This window comes from Microplitis mediator, chromosome 3 (assembly GCF_029852145.1).
Source record: "Microplitis mediator isolate UGA2020A chromosome 3, iyMicMedi2.1, whole genome shotgun sequence".
NCBI lineage: Eukaryota > Metazoa > Arthropoda > Insecta > Hymenoptera > Braconidae > Microplitis > Microplitis mediator.
Genome location: NC_079971.1, coordinates 21,595,277 through 21,616,616, shown reverse-complemented (window position 1 = coordinate 21,616,616; position 21,340 = coordinate 21,595,277). Strand labels below are relative to the sequence as shown.

Below are 21,340 nucleotides of genomic sequence, written 5' to 3'. Positions count from 1 at the left end.
AAAATAATTAATATATGATCATGCATGAAACATATATAAGCATATAACTTATATATGAACGTATATGAACATATATAAACATATTCCGCGAAAAAAATCATATACATTAATATAATCCTTATATGCTATACTTGATTTTTTCCCAAGAAGTATAAAGTATTTTATCATCATGTGTAAATAAAACAAATATATACATTTATATCTATTCATACTTCTAAAAAATTAAAATTGTTAAACCTTAAGATTGAAATAAAAAAAAAAAAGTTGGATAGTTCAAAAGTCCCACAATCGCTCATGATAATTATTATTATTTTATTTTTTATTATTACTTTGACTACAATACTATTTTAATCATTTTTTATTTTTTTTTTTTGCATCAATATTTAATTTTCTTATTCTACTATGACACTAGTGCTGCTGCCAGTAGTTGGAGGAAAGCACAGAAAACAATAATAATAAAAATAAAAAATGGCAGCCCTGTATAGAAAATCTCATAGAATCCAATAGATTCTCATAAATTCCTATAGAAATTTTATAAGAATGAATGAGTTCTATCCCTAGTAGAAATAATCGAGTTTTCACTCGATATAAACCAGTAACTGGCCAGTGATATTGAAGAAAAACTTGAAATCGCGCCACCTACAACTACGTCATAAACATTGGTCACACCGACACTGTACCTTTACTAGTGTGTGTGTCTGTTTATTTTTTTCTGTTAACCTGTACGCGTCGTTGTTTTAAAAAATATTAAAAACAATGTGAATTAATTAAAATTTGTGTATGTTAACGTGGAAATATTTTACACACGAAGCCTAGATAGAAGGAGAACGATCGCAGTGTTAGGAATGTGTATACGAATATGAAGCATGATCAGATGATTTATACTGCCACTAGAGAGCGCAACGGTTTGACAATTCAGATTTTTTAAATAAATGTATTACTGATTTTAATCGGAAAAAATTGACAATTATATCTATTAATTAAATAATAATTTGTAAACTGATGGAAATGGAATGACAAATTATGATGTCAGAAAATTAAATATTGAGAAGAATGACACGAAAAAATATAAAAAAATCAACCTATTTACTTATGAAATAAAATGGTAAATGATCAATATGGAATTAATAAGATTTTTAATTCAGCAATTAAGTTAAAAAATCATCTAAAAATTAAATTGATAATTAAAAGAAGCTGAAAAATGTATAATTGTAGATTACCTGATGAGCTGTAAGGATATAAATCGATTAATTAACGTAAAATCATTAAATAGTTGAATAATAGCAAAAAAAATACGACTTATAAAATTATGTAAATTTTATTTTTGAGATAAACATTAGAAAAATAATAAAATAACATAATATTGATTAGTTACATTAACTTTGCAGTTTTACGATATTTTCTTGTTCAATGACATTTAAAATTATTACATGATAGTAGTTATTTGAAATTTAAATTAATAAAATTTTGACAGCAGCTCTCACATTTACAGTTTCATCAACTGGCACATTAATTAAAGGTGACGTCTCGTTGATATTTTTATATAATGTAGGAATGGCACCAGGTTTGAGAGTTATTTTTTTCCTCTCTGATACGTACGGTTCTTGACCAGGGATATTTATCACATCTTTTCTTAAAATATATTCCTCATCAAAATGCTTATCACAAATGAATGAACTAAAAACTAAATCTTGTTCTAATATTTGACTCCAATTTCGGACAATCTCAGGATCCTACAGAAAATATGCAAATTTTTCAATTAGTTCAACATATATAAGCTTCATTGTATGAAATTATTTATAACTAAAATTAATATACAAAATAAATGTAGAAATGACTGACAACTGGGTACTAGAAGTTATGAACTTCCTAATTTTTTTTAAAAGCGGAAAAAGTAGAGATTTAAAATTTTTTTATCTTCTTCTTATACATGAATAATTTTTTCATAACAAAATTCAAAGACATTTGCTATTTATGCTTTCGGGGGAATTAATTATTTTTATAACCTTATGCATCATAAGACTTTTAAATATTTATTTGGATTTTTAATATAGTTTAATTGTATGAAAATTAATAAATAATATTATTTAATTATCAAATTAATATTTTTACATGGAGTAAATTGAAGCTTTAAGGTTATACTTACTTTAGGTACTGTAAACATAGAATTTTTCTGTAGTTGTAATTCTTTTTTTACTTTTTTATTGTTTTTGCTATTCGTACAACTCACCACAGTGCAATATTTAACCATATCTCACTTTTATTTATAACTAATAACAGAATAAATATTAAACAACACTACTTGTGAGTACAAAAACACATATACAAAAATCTGAACTCCCGAACAGTACCGCCGCCCTTGTGGAGAATTATTGTACCCGATATTGCCTCATTTTTTAGGACACATATACGGCGAGGAAACCTATAGCGATCGTTCTCCTTCTATCTAGGCTTCGTGATTTTACAAAATATATTACAAAATGGATGCGGTAAAAAAAGTTGACACAATAATTGAATTCGGCTGTGGGCGATAAAATCAAATAATTACGTTATTGTCAGATTTATTGTTGTTATTCTATTAATCTAATGATGCTATTTATTTCATAATATAAATAAATGTAAATTAAACGTTTATGTCATATCGTTTATTTAACATCATTTTTATTTTATTTGACAATTTTTTATAACCCTTGATAGCCTCAATATTCAAAATTGATAGTTTCACTGAAGCCGCCATGTTTTGCTCGATCTCTAGTAAAACTGGCCAGTTATTTGACAGAAACTCGATATTACACTGGCCAGTTACTGGTTTAAGTCTAGTTAAACTGGCTAGTTACTGGCTAAAAACTCGATATCATTTCTACTAGGGATGAGAAGTGCCATAGTTAAGTATAGGGCCTTATACGCACATCTATAAGAATCTATCCGATTTTTTAAGCAGCGAGCTAAACTTTTCATAAAATACCAGTTCAGAACTTCAAAGTTTACTAATCGACAGCTCTAAAGAAGTAATTTCCATCGATCGAATCTTACGCATAATTCTATACAATTTGAACCAAATCATTTCTCCATACAATGGGAACTTTTTACTCAATTTAACTCTTTCAGCGCTTTCTTCAAAGTTCGGATATTTTAGATTAATATACAATTCATCATCAGTTTTAGTTAAAACATCATAATACGTGACATATCTCTCACCGACAATAGTTTTTTTCATAACCTCTAATTCTTTCTTACAATCAAGGCGCCAATCATTGAATTGTTCACCTTTTACAGCTTTAATTTCTCTGCTGATATTAAAATCAGCTCTATGCGCCACTAAAAGTTCCATCATATTGATATGCCCACAATAACCAGGAAACAATAAAGGCGTATTCCCATCTTCTGACGGGATATCTATAATAGCGTTGTTATCTAATAGTAATTCAACTATAGATTCATGGCCATGAAAAACTGCCACTTGTAATGGCGTCGCCAAAAATGAATTTCGAGTACATTTGGCATTAACGTCAGCGCCAAGTTCAATGAGATATTTAGACATTTCAAAATTATTTTTACGAATAGCCCAGAATAATGGCGGTTGACCAGTGCCATCAGCACACACGTTCACATCAGCACCGAGTGCTATTAGTTTTTTAATTACGTCAAAGTTATTCTGTCTTACAGCTTCATGTAATGGAGTACCGGCAAAACAGTTAATAGTAACATCAGCTTTTTGGGCTATTAAGTAATTGAATAGTTCTTCATCCTTATTACACAAAGCAATGTGGAGGAGTGTTGATGTTGGGTTTCGCCACGTATCATAAGGGTTATAGAATACTGTGTTGATGCTGAGATGTGGTGATTGGTTAAATAGATTTTTAACGGCGGTTAAATTTATGTTTTCAAATTTAACATTTGGAAAGATTTGCATCTTGTTTTTGTCGAATGAAATGTCTGGCATTCGATTCATCTTCAAATCCATTTCGTTGAAGTGAATGTTTATCTGTCGAGGTACAAAAAAAAAAAAAAATTGGAAATTAATAATCACATATTTTATTAATGGATGTTAACTTATCTGAAAAATTAAGAGAGCAGGATAACATTTGTAAAAAATAGTCGTAAGGTAAAGTAAAAAAAAACCCCTATCCCGCTCAGTACCATAAGTCACTCACTTTAACTGTTTAAGGCGATTTTTTTATAATTTTTATAAAAAAAATGACAACTAAAAATATTATTATTGATAAATAATTATTTGTGAATCTAAATATATTAAAATATGACGAGCAATCTGCAGTCACTACGTGACTGTCCAAATATCACTACTGAATTTATAAAATACGCAAAAAAAGGATTTCTTGCCGCAAAAAATTTTAATTTGCACCAAGAAATTTTATGCATTATGAATTAAATACAAAAATTGTCTTGGGACGAGAAAAGATTTTTTTGATCAAGAAATAATTCCTTGCACCAAGTAATTTTTTCTATTAGTTCTAAATAAATTTTTGTTTTCTATTCACAATGCAAAAAATTTATTGGGGTAAGTAAAAATTTTCTTTAGGCGAGTAAAGATTTTTTGTGTCAATGAATCCTTTTTTTTTCTATGCACACTTTTTTGGCTTTGAGAAGCTTCCTAAAACCAAAAGGGAGTATAAAAATCTGTCATTTTGGAATAAGTAACGCGATATAAATAATATAGCTATATATTCAGTGATATTCAGTCATATTTAGTGACAGAATAATTAAAGTATTAATTTATTTAAAGAAAATTAATACGATCGTCTTTTGTCTCGCGTAATTTAAATGTGATTCGAATGATATAGATAAATCTATTTATCTGAATACTTGGCAATTAAAAAGAGTTTAAACTATGAAAAGGCACAAATTCAAGCCGAGACCTATCTAATGATATCAATTTCAATAACATTAACTAATTCTATCATATAGATATGGCGGGAACAAAATTTTCCTTATTCTCTTAATAATATATATTATGAAATTATTTTATAATAGATTATAAATTTAAATTAAATGACTGTTTTCAAAATCGCGCTCAGCCGGGCATTTTTTACTTTATAGTCGTCATCAACATTATTCTTCAAACTAAAATTTTATTCTAATACTCGAAACTTCAAAAAATAACAATAAAAAAAAAATGTGGTTTTTCATTTTATTTATTAATTTATATTGAGTGATTTAATCTCATTCCAAAGAAAAGTGAGCGGGTATAGGGGCTTTTACCTTATAGGGATTAAAAAAAATTAAGTGGAGCTTAAAGTTTTTAGTGTTCATAAGAAATATGCTGAATATGATGATTATATATAATAATAATCTATTTTGAATATTTACTCACCAATAGATTCGCTCGATAAAAATTACTGAAATTCAATTGATGAATTCATTTGCAGTTTAACTTGAGACAATATTTGAATCGTTAAGTAAAGAGGCACTGCGAACTTACTGACTGCACAAACAGAAATGAATTTTCTGCAAGTGAGTAAATATAATATGCTTAGAAAAAATAAATTTCTAACAACGACTATAGCTAGTGATGCAAAATGGCCGTCAATATTCAGATTTCGGTCAAAGAACCCTAATAGCCACTTTAGCTTGAAGTTGACGGTAATTTAAAGTTGAAATTACCTGAAATTTGCTGCGCCCGAATATGCCGACCATGAGACAGCAAAAGTTGAAAATAAAAACTTGCGGTTAATTTTTCTTTAATTTAAAAGTAACTTTTTACGAAAAATACTAGTCGGTAATATTCATTCTTACCACTTCAGAAGGTAAGCAAATTTATACATAAAATTGTCTACAATTTGACGGTAAAAAAATACTTAACAATTTTTCAAGTCAAATTAACTTGACATAAAATTTGCCTGAAAATTGACAACTTTTTTCTAGTCAACTTTTGAAATGAATTTGCATTCTAATTCGGGCAGTAAATTGACGTCAAATTCAATAGCAAGTTGCGTACAAATTGTCATAAAAAATGGAGAAGTTCGAAGTTGACGGAAATTTGACGAAAAATTCAAGGAAACTTTTGTAAAGTAAACTTTTGTTTAAGCAAACTGTACTATTAGGGTACGTATGGAAGCCGGGTCAGCTTACCTTCAACTTGTCAGAAAGTAGCTCTATCTCCTGTCCATTTTTAACACGACAGGTATACGACCTAGCCATAAGCGACCCTACCCAATTGAAGTCAGCCGCATCATACCTACCTAGAAAATTCCCGCTCCAATAATAGTATATTACATACCTAGGCCAGTAAAATAAGAAAAGTCTCAGAGCACATGTAATTGTTGGCCGAGGCGAAGCCGAGGCTGACAAACATGTGGTCTGAGGCTTTCTTTTTTACTGGCCAAGGTGCGTATACTATTTTTCTGCTCGACGAAGCCGGAAAGTTGCAACTTCGTTTAGGGCAGCGGCCCGAAAGTTGCCACTTTCTGGCCGGAGGGCAGAAAAATATTTTACCATCTCAAAATCTCTACCAATGAAAAAATCTACCACGATATAATTACTACTAGAATAAAACTCTACCAAGTTGCAGTTATGAATAAACTCTACCGTTTGAAATCTCTATCATCAACTTTAGAATGTATATTTTACAGACATTAAATTTATTTTTAATTAATTGGGAGCCATTTGGGAAGATTTAGGAATATGACTTTATTATTTAGGACTAATTAATTAATGAATAGTTAGCATTTGGGATTTTAAAACCAAAACAATTCATAACTTTCTTTCCAAATAGTTTCCTATTAACTAACGAAACGTCGTGTTAATTATATTTTCTAACATGTGCACTAAACGTTCAAACAATATTAAATAATTACCCTTTAATCAATTAGTGCTGAGTTATAAAATTACATTCCTAAATCTTCCTAAATGATTCCCAATTAATTAAAAAAAATTTATTGTCTGTAAACATACGTTTTAAAGTTGATAGTAGGGATTTTGCAACATAGTGCACGTGTTGAAAGTGGACGTGAGATAGAGCCACTTTCTCAGCTACGCGCAATTGATGTCATTTGTTTTGGTCCGCCAACAATATTTGAGAGGATTTTTTTCAAATTCTGACGAAAATGCGCGCGAGAATTCGAATGTAAAAAGATATTTATATTATTATTATTATTTTAAGTTTTAGTAGTTAATATTTATCTATATTTTACATGCCAATTATTTGAGTAGAATAATTTATTAAGAATAAAGAAAATTCAGAAGACAAGTCTGATCGTACAACTAATTAGATGCGAAATGACCGTCAAAAAACATTCGGTTATTTTTTGCTCACTTTATGGAGGTTTAATGGCCCGGATGTACAATTATTATTATTGTTACTGTTTACTTGGTTTGTAATTAATATTTTTTTTCGAATAATTCATCACTTTATTTATTAATAATACATTTTATAAATAATAGTTTGCTTTGTTTCACACAATATTGCGTCAGTAAATTAGTTTTATTTTGTTTTATTTCCAACATGGATAAATTTTCTCTTGCACTTAAAAGTAAAGAAACAATAATTTTTGTTATTTCAAATTATTTGAAAATTTTTAGAAGCAATAATTTCTAAATAAACTTTTCACTTTAAAAGATAATGTATAAGATCTACATTGACGTTATTTGCATTTCGATTGATTGTTTTGTATATTAATATTTTTGGTATATTGTAAATTATTGCGTTTCTTAAAATTTTATAATTATTCTTTACATTTTTTTAATTTTTGCACTAACAAGGCAATAGGCATCTACAATCACAACAAAAAATGCAATTCCATAGAATATAACAATTCAGCCATTAAAGTATTATTTTTTAAAATAATTAAATTTTTAATTAGAGCAATTGTTTAAATTTTTTCTTATTAATAATTAATATACATTTTTTATTTTTAAAATTAACAATGATATGCATAGAATAACGTGGCTATGAGGGTAATGCCAAATAATTTTATTAATTGACTTGTTATTAATTTTGCGGAACAATTTTTAACGAATTTTTTACGTTTGTTTTTTAATTTACGCCTTTTACGTGAATAAATTGCGTTTGTTGAATTTGTTGGTGATTCGACGTTGCAATAACTCACATCGCAACAACTTATGCATATCTAAAAAAATTAAAAATATTTATTTAAATATCGTATAATATTTCTGCATTTTTGTTGAAGTACCTTCTGAGTATCGATTGGTACACAACCGACTGATGCTGGACCACATTCTGCACTACTTGCGCAGCTCTTGCTTACCTGTTGATAAGAAAGTAGAAATTGTTATTACCAATAGCTGTTAAGTAGGTATAATTTCTTTATTATCTGTAGTCAGCAATCCAAAAGTTCACTAATGGCTGATAATTTTTTTGATCACAACCCTGATAACAAGACTTTTTGGTCAGAAAGTTGATGTCAATTAGTTGTGATCAAGTTGACGACAACTTTAGCCTTTGTTTGTTGACTACAAGTTATTACCAACTTTCCCAGAAAGTTAGCCACAATTGACTGCAGAAACCTGTCATTAACTTTCTGAGAAAATTGAAGGCAACTTTCCAACTAATGGAATGCCAGCTTTTGCAATCGACATTTCAAAAATTCGGCGACCAGTTGACGTCAACTTATGGAAGTGCTAATTTTTGGTGATCAACTTGGCGGCAAGTTGCAGCAGTGGGTTAATAGCCAGATTTTTCGGTCAAAGTTGATGTCAATTAGCTGTTAGCTACTTGATGACAACTTCACACTTTGTAGATGTTGACTACAAGTAGTCATCAACTTTCCAAAAAGTTGGCGAGAATTTACTGCCACAAGGCGAAAGCATGTTAAACAAAGAGTTTTCCACAACTTGCCGCAAACTATTGCCTACAAGTCAAATATAAGTTCGCGTTCAATTGTCGTCTACTTTTTGCTCACCAACTTCTGCGTTTAACTTGGCAACAAGCTGCAGTAGTAAATCGTCACTTCATTGCTAGCAAGGCTACTTTGAATCATTTATTTCCTGACAGCACGAGTTGGTCGTCAAAAAGTTGGTATTCATAAGTTTGCGACCAATTTGACGACAAGTTGTCGATAACTCTAGCTTTTGCAACTTTTGGCTACAAGTAACCGCTAACTTTCTCAGAAAGTTGGCGTCAAGGAAGAGCCACAATTCGAGAGTAGGTTTCTGAGGAAATTAAAGGCAACTTTCTGTCAACATGAATTGCCAACTTTTGGCCACCAACTTTCTCAGAAAGTGACCGTCAACTTTGGATGTACAGTGCCCCCCCCCCCTAAGATATCAGACTCGGGGTTCTGGTTCTAGGAAAAATATTTTAGAGATGTACCCCTTCCACTCTTCAGAGATGGAGCTATTAAAAATAGAAGCATGCGCAGTATGACTATCTATAAGTATATCTATTCGTATGTAAGCAGCTGACTTATAGTAGCGGCTCAAGCGCATGCGCAAGTAAATTTTACTTAGTGTAGTGGGGAACTGGATTGAGGGGAAATGGTAGTAAAATGAGGGGAAATGATATCTTACAGGGAGATATCTTAGGGGGGGAGCACTGTAGCAACTTTTGCGGCCAACTTGGCGTCTAGTTGCGGCTGTTAATTTGACGCCAGTTTCTCGCCAGCTTGGCTATCAGGGTTGTATCTCCAGAAAATATAAAAAAAATTTGTTGATAAAGTAGATTCTTTGAATTTTTTACCGATCGAAAAATTATTTACAGTCGGTAAATTTTTATTTACGCTATTTTAACAAATATTCGTCATTTTGTTTATTTTCCAAGCTATCAGTATTACTTAAAATAAAATAATTACTAAATAAAAATAATAAAAAATACTAAATGTTTCAGTCTTGTTTAATTCACGGTCACTGTTAGTGTTCTATTGACCTTCAGTTAAATATATTTAGGTCAATGGAGAATTCCAATATTGTGTGTGATACATAGTCGTCTGTATGAGCATGCGCGTAATTTAGTTACTTCTATAAATAGAATCAAGTGTATTCAAAAGATATGACAATAAAAACTTTGAACAATTGATTTAAATTAATAATAATAAAAAAGCTTACCAGGACACTATTACCCCGACTATCGAGTATATGTAGCGATCTACAAAAATCTTTTCCATTTGGTGGGCACGGGGTGTCAATAGCCCATGTATTACACATCTAAAAAAAAATTAACAATTATTGCTAACATAATATTTAAATAGATAAAATCATTATTTTTTTAATTAGAAATGTCAAAATATAAAATTTATTGACGTTAAAGCTTTTTCCTGAGATACTAAAAATAAATTGGAGATCAATATAGACGATAACAATAACAATAATAATAGTAGCGACAGGTGGTGGAAATAAATCAGTTGAATTATTTTTATTATTATTGTGGTTGTGTTGAAATATCTTGAATGGGTTTGAAAGCTCTATTTAGAGGAATGAAGCTTTACTAAGATGTAATTGGTATGATTGTACTGTGTATATATACTATATACTATGTATAGATTCTATGTACAGATATTGTAGATATTTAGTGTTTATTGGAGACTATAGAGATTGTATACATAGCTGACCTAAACGCGATACATGTAATATATAGCTTTTGAATTTAATGGACATATCCGATACCTGATTATCGCTGACGTTGACACAGGTATAGCATGTCAGACCTATTCAGATAAATTATTATTATTATTATCAATAAGTAAATATTGTTCAAAATATATTTTTTATAATACCAGCATCGAAACTTAAAATTTCAGTGCCTATACAGCCGGTCGAAAAAAGCTAATTTCAGTCCAATGTCGTGGACAAATATTAGCTGATGCGTAAATTGTGAATGCCTTGAATCAGCGGGCAGAAACTTTTGGTTCGTTCCTTGGGAAGAAACAAATAATATTTCTGCTCGTTGGCTGAAGGCATTTGTTATTTGAACTCTGATACTTGTGATTGGTTTAAAAGTACCCTAGCAGATCCAAATTACGGTAATTTACGGTATCCGGCAGAATTACCGTAACTTACGGTAAAATACGTTAATCTGCCGTAATTTTCCGTAAATTACGATGTTTACCGAAATTTGCCGTAACTTACGGTAAAATCTCACAAATTGCGGTAAAATACCGTATTTTGCCGTAGTTTACCGCAAATTACGGTACATTGCGGTAATTTACCGTAATTCGGATCTGCTAGGGTAATTTCAGACCAGTAATTTTATTTGCGTGAATGACAGATTTGAGTTTGTGACTAAGTTTCATAAAAATTAGTGCACAGAAAAAAGAGATATCTTGAGTCAAGAAAATATTTTTGAAGACAAACGTTTTCGGGAACCAAGTCAAGATTTTCTTGAGCCAAGAGAATTCGGTTTGGTTGGAGAAGATTTCTACTTTATCTGAGAAAATTTAGGTCTCCAAAAAAATTTTCTTGAATCAAGAATATTTACCTTCAGTCGAGAATTTTTTTTTTGTGTGTGTGTTTCTGCTGGGTTATGAATAGCAAATTACAATTCACGCTCAAGTTAATAGTTGATCACACCATAGGTCTTAAATTAACTTGTTTCTGACTGAATGCTAACATTGAAACTTTAAGATCCAATCCAGGTAATCATGAAAAACATACTGTGTAACTCAGGAAGAAACACAATTTCAGACTACGGGTGATGTCAGCCCTAGGGCAGCCAACTTCACCCTGGTCTGAGATTGTTGTTTCATCCCTTGTCACACAGTATACTATACTATATTATTAATTATAATACCCACACGACCGCATGAAAAAATATATTTGGTTAAAATAAAGGTGTTTCAAATAACTGTCAGTTCAAAAATTAATTTTATTTAAAATAGATTGACTTAATAAACAGTAAAAAAAAAAAATTTTTAACAGTGTAAGTTTTTGATCGATTTCTTATATCCCACGAGCGTTGAAATTATTTATATAAATTATTATACTCTAGGGATTTAAAAAATACTTTTTTTTCTGGTAATTTTTTTGGTTGCCATCAACTTGGGATAAAGTAAAGTAGAATTTAGATATTTCAACGTAAAAAAAAAAAGTCATCCGTTATAAACGTCAACTTTTTATACCGATTTTTTACCAACAAAAAGTCGCGCTGATACTATACTTCATTTACATCACTGCTATATAAAAAACCAATACTTTACTATTTTTATACTGAATTTACAGAAATAAAAAGTGATTATCAGATTTATTTATATCGCTACTTGGCTATACGTAAAAAAAGTTGCTTACAAAAATATTTATTCAAAAATGAACATAAAAAAAAAAGTTTATATTTATTGATTTTATGTCGGTTCAGTAAAAGTCCAAGGAAGTGGTTGGAATTATATGAAAATCACGTATATACGGTCTCAAAGTAAAATTTTACTATCTTTTGTATCAAAAAAACTATAATTTTAATTTTTTCGTCTAAATAAATCAGTTAGGGGCTGCTACGAGAAAAAAATTTTAATACTGACTTTTTTATCTTTGATGAAAAATTTCTTTGTTTTTAAGAGGAGTGAGAATAGTCGTGTTGGTACTCATTCGAAATGAAATTCAAAAATCTACAAGAATTCAATTTTTTTTTTTTTTTCATAAATTTTTTTTTTTTTAGAATTTTGATTTTATACCAAAATTTTTGAATAAATGTCTTAAGTATTCAATGACTCCGTTTTGTAAAATTTTTGCAGATAATCAAAGTAAAGTTGAGCAAAAAATTAAAAAAAAATCAAAATTAAAATATTTTCATTTTGACCTGAGATTATTGATTTTCGTCGTCACGTGACTGTAGTCATGTAAGTACTCATTTTAAAGAGAATTTAATAATCTACAAGACTACATGTTAATTAAAAATTTTTTTCAAAATTTCAAATTTTGATTTTTTAATAAAAATTTTTAATTTTTTTTCAAAAGTAGTTATAGTCATATAAATATCATTGTTATTTTTAAATTTTGGTCACAACGCAAAGAAAATAGTTTTTTTTTTTAAATAAAAATTTCAAATTTGAGCCAACAAATTTTTGTAACAATTTGATTATAGTCATGTGGGTATTCATTTTAGAGGGAATTTCATACCCTAACAAAAAAAAAATGAGAAAATATATTTGTACATACGGTAAGTATCTTCTTCATTAGTGCCCGCAGTTCTTTTGATTCCATTAAGTTTTAATTCAATTTTATCATTAGTGTCGTCATTGTCGGACAAAAAGTTTCTGCCATGAGTTGTTTCTGCAGCCAGTAGCAGTCCGACCATCACCCACGTGATCATTCCTCACATCTCTATAAAAAATAAATTTATTCATTAAATAATTATAATTCCGGCAAATTTTATTATTAAAAAGAAAAAAAATTACACAATTTTAATTCTATTATCCGTACTTTTATATTTAATTTAAGTTGTTTGGTAATATAATTTACTTAAGTAAAGACTCAACTTCATTTTATAGAGTCGGTAGTTTAAAATCCCCGTTTGAGGATTAAAGTTGCGGGTTAAAAAAAAAGGTCAAAATAAATTAAATAACAAAAAAAATAGAAAAGACTAAGATAAAGTGAGAGAGTAAAATTACTACAGAACTACCCTATCTACTTGCCCATTCTGATGTGCTCACATCTTTTTTTATTTTTGCTCCCTTATTTAGGGGAATGAACCCCGACCGCACGTTCAGAACGATAGTGCTTGTAAGTATTATTTATTTTTATTTCTTTGTTTTTTTTGTTATTGATTTTCGTAAGTTTAAAGGACGTTGATACGCTGATATACATAAATCTATAGATACATTTTTATTATTACTTAAAAAAAAATCTTTCATTGATTTATTTTTGAAAATTATTGCTTACCTTTTTTTATATGTTTTTTAACGAAACAAATTTACGTGATTGTAAATTGTCAGTGAGTAATTTCCCGTGAGAAATATATCCCATTTACATAGAGAGTTGATTGTCTCACCTAACATTGGTATAAACTACTACAACTCTGTGCTTTATACCATAGCTCATACTTGTCATATACAAAAAATATTCAACCACGCATACAATTTATGCAGCATGAATGAAAAAAAAAGATTTTGTTCGTAAAATCAAAGCAATGAATATTTATTACAGTAATACGAAGAGTACACAGAAAAAAAGGATTTCTTGGCGCAAAAAATTTTTTGCATTTTAAAGTGAAAACAAAAATTTTCTTGGGGCGAAAAAAAATTTCTTGCGTCGAGGAATTTATTCTAGTTCTACTCTGGTAGAAATGATTTTGGGCACTTAGCCAGGCTTCATACAATTTGCCTGATTTAAAATAAGGGCCCGAAAAATCGCTCCGAATATTAGCCCTACTAGAATGTAATGCGTTTTGAGATGGCCCCGGCAAAAATGCCCGATTGGGTAAATAATCGGGCAAACAGTTACTTACCCGATCGGGTGTGTATATATTCAACTACATGATGCATGGTGGAAGAATTTAAAAATCTGTTTGGGTCTTTTGAAAACATCCTAATTACTTACCCGATTAGAATGTTATGCGTTTTAAGATGTTGTTTGCAAGAAAATTTTTGTTTTCAATTCATAATGCGAAATATTTCTTGCGCCAAGAAATCCTTTATTTCTGTATAATATTTACATATCAATAGTTTTTTACGTGTCCATTTTAGAACGATTATAAAATTACTGAAGATGTGTTTGTAATTTATAGTAAAATTATTAAATGATAGGAAAAATTGTTTGGAAAAAAGTAATTTTGATCTAATGAGACCTACTTAAGGGGATACGCTACCGGACCCCTTTCTCACACTCAGAAAAATAAATGAGACTGTCTTTGTTGAACTCGTTGAGTAAATGAGAATTTTAAAACAATTTTTCTCGGAGACGAATTAGAATTTTTGAAAATACGAAATTTTTAGCCCTTTGTTAAGGTTTTAAAAAACGCTAAAGACTCTCTATTTTAGATTTCTAGTGTTTCTCCGTAAATTAAATTGAATTGAAAATCAGTTACCGTTACCCCTTAAACCTACCCAACAAATTTCTTCGATTGATAAATTTCAATTCTTGACTAGAGTATAATTTCGTTCGATTGAAAAAAAAAATTTTGCTTAGAGAGCCTCAAATTCTTGTTCCAACTGTATACCGACTTAAAGCCATAGTAGTAAGAACTCGGATGTATGTCAGCCTACTAGATAGCAGACAAGATTTTTAATTGAAAATTTGCGAGTTCGATTCCGTCGAGAGTCGGTGTTTTTTAAAAGTTTAATTGAAAAGTCAAAATATTGAGTTAGTATAATAAAGTGCCGCTTTGAATAAAGTCACTAGGGTCTCAAATGCTTAAATGAAAAATTTTCTCGTTTTTGATGCAAGTAAATATTTTTTCGAATGAAAACAAGAATTCAATTTTGAAGAAAAAATATTCTCGATTCAAATTAAAATTTTTTCCTATCAAAAGATTTATAGTTTTATTCTTTAGTAATTGGGCAGATTACGGCAAATGTTAGATCTACTTTTATTTTTAGGGCCATCGATCCCTTATTTAGCAAAAAACTCTGGTGGAATCTAATCAAAAGTGCCAAAAACCGCATGGAAACCAATGAAAGTCTAATAGTTTCTATGCGGTCGTGGGCACTTTTGATTGAATTCTCTTGGAATTTTTGGATAGGGTCCATAGTCTATTTATGTCTCACTTCTACCGAATCTACTAGCCATTGGTGCGAGTGTAGACACATACAAACTAAAGAAACGTTTTATTGGATTTCGAAATTCTTTTAAGAAACGAAATTTGAAAATTTGACTATTTGATAACGTGACCTACTTGAGCATAAGTTTATATAAATCAACAAAGGTCTACTATGATTAAAACAAAAGAAAAATTTGATTTATGTAAGTCTAAATTAATTTTCCAAGATTGATTTATTATTCTCAACGCACTTGCGCGGAAAGTTTGAATTCCAGCCTGTTTAGAGATAGAAAATTAATACTTTTCTGTTGATGAGAAAGCGAACGAAATAAAAGATGCGCATGCGTCGATTTGCTGTTAAATAACTATAAGAAATAAAACTTCGATAAAAAATATCGACGTGATTGATATTTTTGCCGGTGGCTTCCTCGCATGAATAGATCACGAAAAATTTGAATAAATTTTTTTTCTGTACATAAATATATATTTTCATATATAAGTTGACACATATGACGTAGTAGATATATCAACCTATATACAAAATTTATTCGATATACTTATTTTTTGCCCACATTTATATATACATATATATATTAATAACATTCAGAAAATTGATATGCCTGCAATTATTATTAATAAAAATTTTAATTTTGAAGCTCAACATTTTTTAAATTTAATTTACTATCAATTCAAACTATCAAAATTCAAATTAGCAAAAGTTATAAAATTTATCTGTATTCATATTTCCAAAATTTTAATTTCCGAATTAAATGACGTAATTTCATTTTTGAAAACAAATCGTTATATCAAATAGTCATATAAATTGCATTGCAATCAAATTCTTCTACTCACATTTTTAAATTACTATTACAAAGTCGGCGATTATCGAAATTTTTTCACAGCTTTCATTTACAGATTACTAACCTGTATAATAATACCATATTACATATTTTAAGTAATTGCATGCCTTAAGCGCGAAGGCTATGCTCTACACTCGCCTGAAAATGAAAATTCGATTTTCTTTTTTTATTATTATTTTTAACTACTCAAAAATTAACAATCTTTCTAATTATACAAAATTAATAATTTTTTTTCTGTATGTTTACATTAATGCCTTTATGTACTTTTAATTACTTATTTTTCTTTTTTTCTTGTCTAAATATCTTAATATAAAGCATATTTCAGTCTTTCCATTATAATCAAGCCGCATCACTAAGAAAACTACAACGTTGCATACATATGAAGGAGAAAAAAAGTAATTAGTCTTATGATTTATTAAGATAAAAAACATTTATGTAATGAAAAAAATTCATTTAAATAATTAAAGAAATCATAATTATAATAATAATAATAATAATAATAATAATAATAATAATAATAATAATAATAATAATAATAATAATAATAATAATAATAATAATAATAATAATAATAATAATAATAATAATAACAATAATAATAATAATAATAATAATAACAATAATAATGATAATAATAATAATAATAATAATAATAATAATAATAATAATAATAATAATAATAATAATAATAATAATAATAATAATAATAATAATAATAATAGTAATCGTGTTTATTTAGCGTACTGCTAGTTTAAATACATTAATTTTTAACAACTATACAGACATTTGAAAAACATAGTTTTAAAAATGAGCTTTTACATATTGTTTCAATGTTTTTCTAAAACTTGATAAATTTTTTTCTTGTTTAATGTTGTCAGGAAGATTATTATACCAATTGCACCCCATATACAATATACTTTTCTGAGCTGTATTTGTTTATGTATGTTTTATATTAATACAATTACTATTCCTGGTATTATAATTATGTTTATATTTTATTAGGTTTATGCGGTTAGTTAAATAAGAAAGTGTGAGATTGTTTAACATTTTAAATATAAAAATGCACGTATTATACACCATTCGCTGATTGATAGTCAGCATCCAACATATCACGTATACTAGTATATTTGCTTACACCAAGCACTAATCTCATGGCCCTATTCTGTATTATTATCATTATTATAATAATAATAATAATAATGATAATAAGTTTAAAATTTATCTAGGTTATAAAATTATTAAATTGAATTTTTTTTTAATAAACATTAAGTATAAAGTACGACAGGAACATAAAAGTCAGCTATTAAAATGTTTTTTTTTTTTTTTTTTATTTAATGTTTGTACTGCCATTAGTACTATAAAATGTAAAAACAGATATCACAAACGTTTTATGTATATGTATGTGTATGTGTGAGCTTATGATATACACAATGAGTAATAGTGCATCAAAAAAAAAGTTAAAGCACGGTAACACATGGGACAACACATACATCATTTTTAAATAAATTGATAAAAAAAAAAAATTCAAAAAATATTTTGAACCGTAGACTTGCCGAAATATTTAACCGAAAAGAAGGAATTTAGTTATTCAACCAAATAGTTTTATTAAACTTTAGAGCTAATATTTTACGATGAAGGCAGAGTTATTGAGAAAAAATATGCTTCGTAAATTCGATTTTCGGAATTAATGGAAGAGTTGGAATTATTTGAAATGTATGAAAGAGTTACATACAGACATACGCAGACTCACACACTTGAATATCCTCCTGGAAATGGAATAGCTTACTAAGCTTAAACCGAAATCAATAACTCGCCTTTTTTGAAAATTTTCAATTTTCAATGAGAGAAATTGATGACAAAAAAAAAAATTAGTAGGATAAAACAATTTTAAATATGGAAAATGTTTTTTTTCATTTTTTCTACTTCACATTCATTCACGTTTTTAAATTTGAAAAACTATTTGTATTGTAAAGAGGATTCCAATGGATTTGTGCCAGTGTACAAACGTATAAATTGTAAATCTCATGGATGAAATGACTAATTTAAACGATTCTTTCAGTAATGGAAAAAGGGTTTATCAAATCTTACATTGCTTCAGATTTCGGAATCAATTGATTGAATTTTTTCTCAAGTTTATTCAATCGGAAGTAAATTTCAATTTTACTTATTTTCTTATTTTTAAATCGATAATTGGCCTTGAGAACCGCAAAATTTATTTAAATGAATTAAAAATTATGAAGCTTTTGTGGTTAGAGAAAGAGAGGGGGCAAAATGGGATTCAAGTATTTTATTTGTAAATTGGACGCATGAGAAATATGGACATCATGGGGCCATTTAGGCCACTTTTGGAATTTTTTCCTATGGCTCATGTTGTTACCAAATATTTGCTTTGCGAATAAATAAAGTAGAATCAGTTAATTTTCACAACCCATTTTTCCCCACATTTAGAAACTTTTCTATTATTGGGTCATATGACCACCGAATACTTATGTGGAGGCTAAAAAATAGTGAAACTAGTAAACAAAATCTAGATAACGGTTGGCTCTGCAGCTCAGCCCGAAAACTTCCAGCTGTTTTCAAGCTTCGTGAGCGCGAAAAAAGACATGGCTTGCCTTCATCTACGAAAATTCAAAATTTTTAAGGATAATCAGTTAAACGACTCTAATTTTGTTAGATTTTGAAATCAATGATAAAAAGTATCTTAAAAAGACATTTTTTTACAAATTTTATCTACACTGAGAGAAAAAATCGGTTTTCTGAACTAAGAAATCGTAGTTCACAGACGACTCAGCTATTGAAGCTATTGAACTAAGCTAACATAGCTACTGCATCTATTTTATGTTAATCGAGCCAATGATAAAGGTAATATTGGGTTCACTACTATGCCTTCCCATACAGGAGCTGCCAGAGTTGAACAACGGGCCCCTACTTGGCCCAGCACTGGGGAACCTAGCTTTGGCGCACCTATATTGGCCCAAGCTTGGGCCAGGACTGGGTAACTTAGCCTTGGCCATCCAATGGCAAGCCAGACTTGAGCCAAGACTGGGTAACCTAGCCTTGGCCATCCAATGGCAAGCCAGGCTTGGGCCAGGACTGGCAACCAGGCTTGGCCCGAGATTATCATTCCAGGCTTCTACCAAGGCTGGGCCAAGACTGGCTTACAAGCCTGGCCCAAGGTTCTACAAAGTTGAGCCAAGCCTGGGCCCGTGGTACTTTCCTCTCTGGGTTGATTTAAAAAGATTGAAATTTTGTAGTGACCATAATAAGGCAAAAATAGTTTCTTAAGTTTAATTAATGTAACTATTTTTTCGTGCTGATTCACACTAGTATGTAGTTCCAGTAACAATAAAAATTGGTTAGGGAGACTATATTTTTATATCTGTCGCTGAATAGTTCAGGTTACTAAGCACTTTTCTTTCAGTGTATAGAACAACACAAAATTTACTGAACCGATCAAGCTCAATTTTTCACAGAATCTAGGAATTAGTGATCCGTTTTGAATGCCGTTTCAAAGATTAAAATCTGTCAATCCATCCAAAAGTCACAGAATACTTACATACATACGTAAATACTCAATTTTCGAGTGTACGTACGTATGTGCACTTGGAAATCATCTTGAAAAACGTCAGAAAAACTTTCTAAGACCTCAAAATATCGAGATCTGTTCAAAACTCGGTTTTAAAAAAATGGACCGAAATCAATGATCCCTTTTTTTTGAAAATTTTAAATTTTCATAGCGGAAAGTTAAAAAAAACAATTACCATTTTTTTATTAGAACCTCATTTTACCCCTATAAAAAATGTGTTTTATTAATATTCCATAAAAAATTTTGTAATAAAATAAAAAAAATATCAGCAGGCAAAAGAATGTACGAGTCAATAAAATGATAAAAGGTAAATTCAATGAACTGTAATTGCTGAAATTGACATTCGATATAAATATTTAGTGACATCTCGTTGCACATATTTTTATCTTTCAAAAGTACAAAAGAATGTAATCTTCTATAGATAAGTGGAATTAAAATTAACAGTTCGTTAAGTGAATTAAATATCCATAAACTATTTTGTAATTGCGTTAAAAAATAATTCATTGTATAAATTTTTTTTATCAAAAACAAAAAGTAAATATTTATTTTTTTTTGTTTCAAAGTCATGACTTATGATACATTTGGTCTATTGAACTCGCTGAATAATCAAAGCTAATCAGCACATATTGATATGAATGATGAAAAGAATTTTTTTTTTTTTACTCGTATACACCTGAATCAACACGACAGCGGATATGAAACGTGTAAACAACCCCATCGTATATTCAACTTGGCTAACATTTTTTTTTGTGTTCTCATTGGGCCGTATTTGAAATACTGATTTCTGTTTTATTTTAAAATAAACATAAGCGCGTATGTACCAGCAAATATTTAGGTCAAGAGTTGCCAATTAGCAAATGTTACATAAACAATATTTCAATATTTATTTTAAATTTTCAAGTCCCTATTAATTGCAAGGGATCAAGGTAAGTAAGAGAAGTAGCTGAGCTCTAAACGTTAAGTTCAATTATTATTTATCAGCCACTTGAGTACGCAGTGGTTTAGTTTCCTGCTAAGGATTTATCTCCTAATCTTTAATCTTCAGTGATTACACACGAGTAATCACAAGTCGTGATGTTATTTGTATGTTAAATAAGTTATTTGTTATTCTATTAATAAATTATATTTTTTGATGTAAATATTGTTTATGAAAAGTATTTTTTTATTGATGATCATAATTTCTTCTGTTTTTTCAAAATTGATTAAAAAGAAAGAAATCAGAAAATCTGACAATTACGAAATTTAATACATCAGAATGAAGTGAAAATCAAAAAGTTTTACGGATTTACTGTCAAG

The 21,340-nt window shown here is 29.1% G+C and overlaps 2 protein-coding genes across 7 annotated transcripts in view; both read right to left on the bottom strand.

The window, feature by feature from the left end:
- Positions 1-1,426: 1,426 nt before the first annotated feature.
- Positions 1,427-5,468, bottom strand: LOC130664992 (kinase D-interacting substrate of 220 kDa-like). Its single transcript, XM_057465225.1, has 3 exons — positions 5,333-5,468; positions 2,147-3,985; positions 1,427-1,733 (listed from the first exon to the last, which is right to left on the bottom strand). The coding sequence occupies exon 2, from the start codon at positions 3,962-3,964 to the stop codon at positions 2,978-2,980; it is 987 nt and encodes a 328-aa protein (XP_057321208.1). The 5' UTR covers positions 3,965-3,985; positions 5,333-5,468; the 3' UTR covers positions 1,427-1,733; positions 2,147-2,977.
- A 1,914-nt stretch (positions 5,469-7,382) lies between these two features.
- Positions 7,383-21,340, bottom strand: part of LOC130665441 (uncharacterized) — a 64,416-nt gene continuing 50,458 nt past the window's right edge. For 4 of the 6 annotated variants that reach the window (XM_057465829.1, XM_057465830.1, XM_057465832.1 and 1 more), the window contains exons 3-7: positions 13,060-13,224; positions 10,579-10,619; positions 10,021-10,119; positions 8,151-8,225; positions 7,385-8,087 (exon numbers count right to left, since the gene is read on the bottom strand). In XM_057465829.1, the coding sequence (XP_057321812.1) occupies positions 7,878-8,087; positions 8,151-8,225; positions 10,021-10,119; positions 10,579-10,619; positions 13,060-13,213 (579 nt within the window). In that variant the 5' untranslated portion in view covers positions 13,214-13,224 and the 3' untranslated portion in view covers positions 7,385-7,877. Of the gene's footprint in view, positions 8,088-8,150; positions 8,226-10,020; positions 10,120-10,578; positions 10,620-13,059; positions 13,225-21,340 lie in introns of all 6 variants that reach the window. The other 2 variants (XM_057465833.1, XM_057465834.1) reach the window with 1 other exon arrangement.

What these genes read in the sequence shown, in the direction of transcription:
- LOC130664992 (XM_057465225.1), bottom strand. Translation starts at nt 3,964, where the DNA reads ATGGATTTGAAGATGAATCGAATGCCAGACATTTCATTCGACAAAAAC.